Here is an 8,775-nt window from a genome sequence, read left to right as displayed (position 1 = left end):
ATATATGTATGTGTTTATTACTGGGCTTTCAATTCTGTCCAGCTGGTCTGTGTCTGTTTTTAATGTCAGTTCCATACTGTTCTGATTATTATAGCTTTGTAATATATTTTGTAACCAGGAAGTGTGATTCCTCCAGCTTTGTTGTTTTTTATTTATTTATTTATTTATTTATTTATTTTTGGCTGTGTTGGGTCCTCGTTTCTATGTGAGGGCTTTCTCCAGTTGCGGCGAGCGGGGGCCACTCTTCATCGCGGTGCGCGGGCCTCTCACTGCCACGGCCTCTCTTGTTGCGGAGTACAGGCTCCAGACGCGCAGGCTCAGTAGTTGTGGCTTACGGACCCAGTCACTCCGCAGCATGTGGGATCCTCCCAGACCAGAGCTCGAACTCGTGTCCCCTGCATTGGCAGGCAGATTCTCAACCACTGTGCCACCAGGGAAGCCCCCAGCTTTGTTCTTTTTTTCTCAGAATACTTTGGGTATTTAGGGTCTTTTACAGTTATACACAAATTTTAGGAATTTTTCTATTTCTGTGAAAAATGCCATTGGAATTATGATAGGGATTACACTGAATCTATAGATTGCTTTGGCTGGTAAGGATATTTTAACAATGTTAACTCTTCTGAACCCTGAACATGGGATATCTTTCCATTTATTTGTACCTTCTTCAATTTCTTTAGTTTTTAATGTATAGATCTTTCACCTCCTTGGTTAAATTTATTCCTAGGTATTTTATTGTTTTTTGGTTTTTTTGTTTTGTTTTGTTTTGTTTTGCGGTATGCAGGCCTCTCATTGTTGTGGCCTCTCCCGTTGTGGAGCACAGGCTCCGGACACGCAGGCCCAGCGGCCATGGCTCACGGGCCTAGCTGCTCCGCGGCACGTGGGATCTTCCCAGACCAGGGCACGAACTTGTATCCCCTGCATCGGCAGGCAGACTCTCAACCACTGCGCCACCAGGGAAGCCCCTATTTTATTGTTTTTGATGCTGTTGTAAATGAGACTTTTTAAAATTTCTTTTTTCAGATAGGTTATTTTTATTATATAGAAATGCAACTGATTTTTGTATGTTGATTTTGTATCCTGCAACTTTACTGAATTTGTTTATTAGTTCAAACAGTTTATTGGTAGAGTCTTTAGGGTCTAATTGAAGGCATCATTCCAGAAACTTGGACAGTCAACTGTCATTAATTTTGGTTAATTTCAGCTTTTATGGTACTAGCTATCCATCCCTGACACCCTAGCCCCCAGCGCTATTCCAGGCAGCCGTGAATGAGTTCTGGAGAAATTGGTATGAAGCTTGCAGAATCCAAGGTGAGCAATAAAGGATCTGTCCTTCAAATATTAGGGATCTGTGCTCATTTTGCTGATGACTGCTTGTGATCACAGAGGTGCAGAAACGGAGGCAGGGGCCATTGTTGCAATCCCCACCACAATTGTTGCAACACCCTCCCCTTCCAGCTGAAGTGGCTTACAGGGGATTTAAAGAGATGGAACCTCTCCTTCCTCCCCCACCCCTTTTCTCTTTTTCCCTTTTTGGGAGCCAGACACTTAAGGACTAGGACACTTAAAAGTAACCATATATACAGGGGAATTTAAAAAGTCACCATGTATGCCCAGGGAAAGGTGGAGGCCCAGAAAAGACCAGAGAAGACCTTAAGTTTACACCTATACTGATCCCCAGCACAGAGACACCCTACAACGAACCAACAACAACAGCAAAAACAGCAAAATCAGGGAAAGAGTGAAAAATTGACCTCTAGAATAACCACATTATGAGATTCAAATGTCCAATCTTCAACAACAACAAAAAAAGTACAAAGCATTGCAAAGAAAGAGGAAAATTATGGCCCATTCAAAGGAAAAAAGTAAATCAACAGAAACTGTCCCTGAGAAAGACAAGGTGGTGGACTTAATGTAAAAATACTCTAAAACAACTAAACCTTGAAGACCTTCTGTTAAGTGAAATAAGTCAATCATAAAAGGACGAATATTGTATGATTCCACTCATATAAGGCATTTAGAGTAATCGAATTCATAGAGACAGAAAATAGAATAGTGGTTGCCAGAGGCTGGGGAAGGGGAGAATGAAGAATTATTGTTCAATGTGTACAGAGTTTCAGTTTTGCAAGATAAATGAAGTTCTGGAGATGGATGGTGGTGATAGTTGCACAACAGTTTGGATATGCTTAATGTTACTGAGCTGTTTACTCAAAAATGGTTAAAATGGTAAATTTTATGTTATGTGTATTTACCAAAATTTTTAAATAGTATTTTTTAAAGTCTTTGGGGAAAAGAGCAAAAGATGACACAGGACTTCACGTTGCACAACTACATCGGGGCACCATTTACATAGACCACACTGTGAAAGAGTCTCCCTGGAGTTGGAAGACTTGGCGGGCCCTGCAGCCCCAGCTCTCCTACCCATGGCAGACATTGCTAATCAATCATACAGGCCCTGCTCATAGAGCACCAGACTCTCAGAATCCTCCATACTGGACCCCAGGCAACCCCTACCACTTCCTGAGATGCTAAGTATTTGCTATCATGAGCTCAATGACCTCCTTGAAGTATGTCTGACAAAGAGCTGGGGACACAGATATAGCAGACCTGGTCATTCCTTTATTGGAAGGGGTATGCATTGTTGTACTCTACAAGCTTGCGAGCCCAAAGAGATTTCAAGTTGAAGATTCAGTTGGTTTTCTTGGAGGTCGTAATGGCCCTGAATAAAGCCACGGGTATGGCAACTATGCCAGCGCCAATAGACCTGAATGATGCGGACAGCGTGGAGCAAACGGCAGTAACGAAGGCGGATGCACCACATGCGGAACCAGGATTGTAGCTTGACAGCTGCCCATTCTTGCCGCGCGTAGAATTCTAGGGACGTCCGCCGCCTCTTCTCCTGCAGCTTCACCAGCTTCTGTTTCCACCAGCATTGAATGATCCACACTCTGAGAGCCGCGTGCAGCAGAGTCCTGCGCACCAGGGTGCCCCGCCACCAGGCTTGGATGAAAACAGCCGCTTTCTGTTCTTCCGTCATCATGATTCTTACTTTGGGGCCTTGCAAGAGAAAACAGGGGACACTTAAGAAACTCATACAGGGACTTCCCTGGTGGCTCAGTAGTTAAGAATCCACCTACCAATGCAGGGGACATGGGTTTGAGCCCTGGTCTGGGAAGATCCCACATGCAGTGGAGCAACTAAGCCCCTGCACCACAACTACTGAGCCTGTGTTCTAGAGCCTGCGAGCTACAACTACTGAGCCCAAGTGCCACAACTACTGAAGCCTGCATGCCTAGAGCCCATGCTCCACAACATGAGAAGCCACCACAATGAGAAGCCCGTGCACCACAACAAAGAGTAGCCCCCACTCGCCCCAACTAGAGAAAGCCTGCGGACAACAACGAAGACCCAATGCAGCCAAAAATAAATAAATAAATAGATTTATTTTTTTAAAAAAAGAAAGAAACATACATTTCAGCCCTAAGGTGTGGCAGGAGAGCTGTTGTGGGCAGCAGCTGGACCTCAGAGATCAAGTAAGTGTCCTGCTTCCGCACACATGCACGCACACACAAAGATACATGTGCACACATGTGCGCATGCACACATGATCCAGTCTTCCTGTACCTTGGCCTTTGCATTCCCCAAACACAATCCCCACTTTGTAGCTCTCAACCGTGTGTGGTTCTGGGTTCAAACTCTTTGCGCTCCTCCTTAGCACACACCTTGGCTAGACTCACAGCTCTCAGCCTAAGGAGAAAATAGAGGGAAAGGACAGCCAAGGAGGAGTGGATCCCTGTTCATTTCCTGCTCTGTGTATAGTGGCCATTCATCCCAGTTTGCCTGGCACACCCTGGGTTTATGCCTGTTGTCCTGGTATAATTTTGATAAGTGTCTCTTTAACTCCCTGAAGCATTTCTCTTTGGACAATAAGTTGCATGGTCACAGACCTTTGGGTCACTCCCCTGGACCACAAGGGTCAGAGATGTCACAAGTCAAGGCTCTCCCCAGCACAGTACAGCCTGGATCCATCTACCCAGGGAGGGGTGGGAAGGCAGAGGCAGTGGTGTGGGTAGGGAGTTGGAGGTGGAGTCCCTTGCTCTCCTCTCCTTTGCTCCTTCAAGCTCTTTTCTATCAATGCGACTTCATCATTATCTTTGATTATAATTTGGAAGGTTTGCTGTCCTTATCAGAGTTTAGAGAGAAAAACATGAAAGTAAGGGTGCTCTCCCCACCACTAGGTGCCAAGTCAACCACACACTAGGCTTCCTGGACTTTCCTGGGATCTCAAACATGAGAAGGGATCCCCTCCTGAGGAAACTATGGGAAATGTACTGCCCTCCAGAAGGCTTGGGTAAATCTGACTGTCTCTTATAAAACATTAAATGCCCATGGCTTTGGGGGGATGGTCAAATCCCCTCAGGTCTACGCTCTACTAAATTACCCATGGTTAGGGTCTAGATGTTCCCATCGCTCTCAAGTCTGTTCTCCTCCAGCCACTGCTCTGGCAAGAAGAGAAGAGGAGGGGAGAGAACCATGATGTCATAAGGGCACCTATGACTCAGGCACCAGGATGGCTCCCAATAGCTGAGCCCCTTCTAAGGAAAACCTAGAGGACCTGTCCTTTCTTTCCTATGTAAATGGCTACAAAGAAGAATACTGACCCATTGACACAAATGTGTATAGTGATACTCATTAAAGCCTGATTGGTATTCATTAAAGGGATTTCAATTCATTTATTTTTTTACATTTATTTTTTTGAAGTATAATTGATTTACAATGTTGTGTTAAATTCTGCTGTACAGCAAAGTGAGTCAGTTATATATATATATTCTTTTCCATTATGGTTTATCACAGGTTATAGAATATCCTGTGCAACACAGTAGGACCTTGTTGTTTATTCATTCTATATATAGTAGTTTGCATCTGCTGATCCCAAACTCCCAGTTCATCTCTCCCGCACTGCCCCCCCTTGACAACCACAAGTCTGTTATCTATGTGAGTCTGTTTCTGTTTCATTGATAAGTTCATTTTTGTCATATTTTAGATTCCACATATGACTCAGGCACCAGGATGGCTCCCAATAGCTGAGCCCCTTCTAAGGAAAACCTAGAGGACCTGTCCTTTCTTTCCTATGTAAATGGCTACAAAGAAGAATACTGACCCATTGACACAAATGTGTATAGTGATACTCATTAAAGCCTGATTGGTATTCATTAAAGGGATTTCAATTCATTTATTTTTTTACATTTATTTTTTTGAAGTATAATTGATTTACAATGTTGTGTTAAATTCTGCTGTACAGCAAAGTGAGTCAGTTATATATATATATTCTTTTCCATTATGGTTTATCACAGGTTATAGAATATCCTGTGCAACACAGTAGGACCTTGTTGTTTATTCATTCTATATATAGTAGTTTGCATCTGCTGATCCCAAACTCCCAGTTCATCTCTCCCGCACTGCCCCCCCTTGACAACCACAAGTCTGTTATCTATGTGAGTCTGTTTCTGTTTCATTGATAAGTTCATTTTTGTCATATTTTAGATTCCACATATAAGTGATATCATATGGTGTTTGTCTTTCTCTTTCTGACTTACTTAGTATGATGGATTTCAATTCATTTAAATAATGGTATACCAAATAACAATTAGAAGGAATGGGTGTGCTCTCTATCTACTAATATAGAAGCATGTACAAGATTTAGCAAGATTAGCAAGTTCATCAAATCAAGATCAACTAAATATAAGCATAGATTTACATACATGTCTTATAAAGTCATTATTTTAAAAGGTGGTGGAAATTAGGAAGATATCCACAAAAATTAACAATGATCATCTCTGATGAGGATATCAGAGTTGGGGGAACAGGGTAAACTCCCTTGCTGTGGCTAAACCTCCTATGTCTTGCCTATCTGTAAGTCACCTAGTTTTCAGGCCCCTGGGAGAGCAAGACCCACACAGGCCAGAAAGCCCATAATCCCCCAGGACTAGCCCAGGACCCCCATCTCAGGCTCAAGTGGACTCAAGCACTCTCCTACCTTCTTTCCCTGAGGCCTCAAGGTCACAGTGAGGAGATGGGTGAAGGTCAGCCACTGCACAAGCAGGACCCCACCTCTGCCTGCTCCTGGCCTCTGAAAACCCACCGGGCTATCGTGAGGCCCTGGTCCCCTCTCAGGGGCGCAGCCCCAGGGGTCACTGAGAAATGCATTTGCAATGTGTAGAGTGAGGATGGAGGAAGTCAGTGTGGGGCTAGGGGAAGAGCAGATGTAGAGAAGAGGAGGAGGCCATTTAAGACTGGAGGGGAGGGGCTTCCCTGGTGGCGCAGTGGTTTAGAGTCCTCCTGCTGATGCAGGGGACACGGGTTCGTGCCCCGGTCCGGGAAGATCCCACATGCCGTGGAGTGGCTAGGCCCGTGAGCCGTGGCCGCTGAGCCTGCACGTCCGGAGCCTGTGCTTTGCAACGGGAGAGGCCACAACAGTGAGAGGCCCGCGGACCGCAAAAAAAAAAAAAAAAAAAAAGACTGGAGGGGGGTGTCAATGTGAAGTTAATGGGATGGGGGAGTGGAAAGGATAAGAGTAAATTAGAGAATGGGGAAATAGTGGAGTACAATGCATGGGACAGTGAAGGTACAAGAAGCACCTGTTCGAAGATAAAGGTGTTTGGCCATGCCCCTGGGAGACCCCCATCTGTTTAATTCCCCCATTAGTCTGGCTCCAGAGTCTAGTCCCTAGTCACCATTGTCCCTGCTGTCCCTGGTAATAATCATGGAGTGATGACATTCATCCCACTTCACAGATGAGGAGACTGAGGTACAGAGACCTTACATGGCTTAATCTGGTCTCACAACAGATTAGGGAAGATGCCAGGGACTGTGGTTGTTGGTGGATGTGGTGAGCTTAGGGGCAGGGAGGGTGCTGAGGCTTTGAATGCCACCAGGACCTGCTCAGACTGAAGCCAGTGGGAAGGGAGGAACCTCCCTGGGGGCTAAGGAACAGAGGGGTGACACCATCCAAGGGAATTTTTTGTGAGTATGCTGGCCAAGGGGCCTGGGGCGAGCATGATGGGGGTGCATCTCCTGGGGCTAGAGTAAGGGACACAGGGAACAAAATATAAGCACCCCTCATGACCACTGTAGGCGACCCACAGAAGTACCAGCATTCTGGGGTCTCCCTATTCTCCCACCCACCCCCACCATTCTCTGCCACCTCTACCAGAATTTCCCCCTAGAGGTTCTCAGTAGACCCCTTCAGGGAGGGGTGGAAAGAAGAAAGGAGGGGTCAGTGAGGGTATCTATGGGATCAGCCCTCTGAATATGCTCCCAGCCCCAGAGCCTGCAGGGCAAGGAAAGCAGGTCTGCTGGGAGTGGCCTGTGCTAAGAGAGCCCTTCCCTATCAGCCCCTGCCTGGGTCATTTCTTTGGCCTCCACTCCCACACTACAGCTAGGTTACCCTTGAGTGCAGACCCCACCGCAGCTGTCTTCCTGGCAGCCCCTAACGGAGTAACTTGTTAGGTCTGCACCCTGAGAAATCCCAAACCCCCTTATAGATCTCCACTATGGTCCTCATTGGATCCTACTGTAGTCACGTGTTTACTGACCAGCCTCTTCCCTCACTGGTTCCTAGAGGACAGAGCCTGAGCCGCTTTCACATTTGTGACCCCACAGGCTGCACAATATCAGCACGTAGTAGGTTAAAAATAATTGTTCATTGAATGAGTAATAAATGGATGAATGAATGGACTCCACCCCTAGCCCACTCCTCTGGAGACCCAAAGGCCTCAGGGCCTGCAACCCTTCTCTCCATGACTAGGGACAGATCCTGCCGTGCCCTGCCTTGTCCGCTCTGCTTGGGGTGGGCTGAAAATCTCCAGGTCTGAGACGAGGAACCTAGAGCGTTTTGGGGCTAGGAGAGAAGGGTAACACTGGGAAAGCCTGGAAGAGAGAAAGGGAGAAAACTGGAGGCGGGGCAGGGGGCACATGGGGACTTGGAGTCTGAGAGAGAAATGTAGAGAGAAGTGCAGAAGAAAGTGAGACACAATGTGACTTTTTCAGGTGACACTCAGTGGCAGCCCTGAATCCTCAGGCACTCCCCACTAAACAGTCTTGTTGCTGCTCTCTTCTGTCCACGAATGTCCACTGTCCCTCTGAGGAGGTCCTGACAGGTGGATTCTGAGAATGAATACAAGACCCCTTAGTGGCCCAGCTTGGGTTCTTGCTCCAGGGCTGTGGGTGGGATGGTTGGCCAGAAAAGACCCTTCTTCTTCCTAGTGGTCCCCAGCCCGACTCTGACCTCACCATGGGTGTTTAAGACCTGGAGCCATAACAGAACCCCTGAGTGCACCTCAATGAGAGAGAGGCCCTGGCCCAAGAGACACATTTGCTTTCACCCTGGGCCTCAGATCTGGGAGTTCTGTAGGGTCTCCATATTGCTTGTTTAGGGTATTGTGGGGTTGGGGAAGTTCAAGACTGGATAATCCTGTGTGGCTGGTATAATTCAACTCATAACACCAATGATAAGTCACTAGCTACAGGCTTCCCCTTAGGAAAGGACATGCCTTGGTCAAATCCCTTCCCTATGGCCAAAGGCAACTCCTAGTACAGGACATAGCAGTGACCCAGCAGTAGCCAGTATTCCCAGTAGCTGTGGGATGAGTCATCAGCTAAGAAGAGTGGATCTACTACGTCCACATATTCACTACAGCCCACCCCTTCATGTCACTCACATATACTTGCTTCCCATAGCAAGTTTTTACCATTTAAAAATAGCTTCTTCAGGATTCA

At 46.4% G+C, this 8,775-nt stretch overlaps 1 protein-coding gene across 1 annotated transcript; it reads right to left on the bottom strand.

Annotated features, from left to right (window-relative positions):
• Positions 1-2,596: 2,596 nt before the first annotated feature.
• On the bottom strand, positions 2,597-3,091 carry LOC102984083 (IQ domain-containing protein F5). The gene has a single exon (XM_007105949.2). The coding sequence runs from the start codon at positions 3,089-3,091 to the stop codon at positions 2,609-2,611; it is 483 nt and encodes a 160-aa protein (XP_007106011.2). The 3' UTR covers positions 2,597-2,608.
• Positions 3,092-8,775: the final 5,684 nt, after the last annotated feature.

Source organism: Physeter macrocephalus, unplaced genomic scaffold (assembly GCF_002837175.3).
Source record: "Physeter macrocephalus isolate SW-GA unplaced genomic scaffold, ASM283717v5 random_91, whole genome shotgun sequence".
Classification (NCBI taxonomy): Eukaryota; Metazoa; Chordata; class Mammalia; order Artiodactyla; family Physeteridae; genus Physeter; species Physeter macrocephalus.
This window is presented reverse-complemented; position numbering and strand designations above follow the sequence as displayed.

Bases quoted from the DNA above. Each gene is read 5' to 3' on its own strand.
- LOC102984083 (XM_007105949.2), bottom strand. From the start codon at position 3,091: ATGAGTTTCTTAAGTGTCCCCTGTTTTCTCTTGCAAGGCCCCAAAGTA.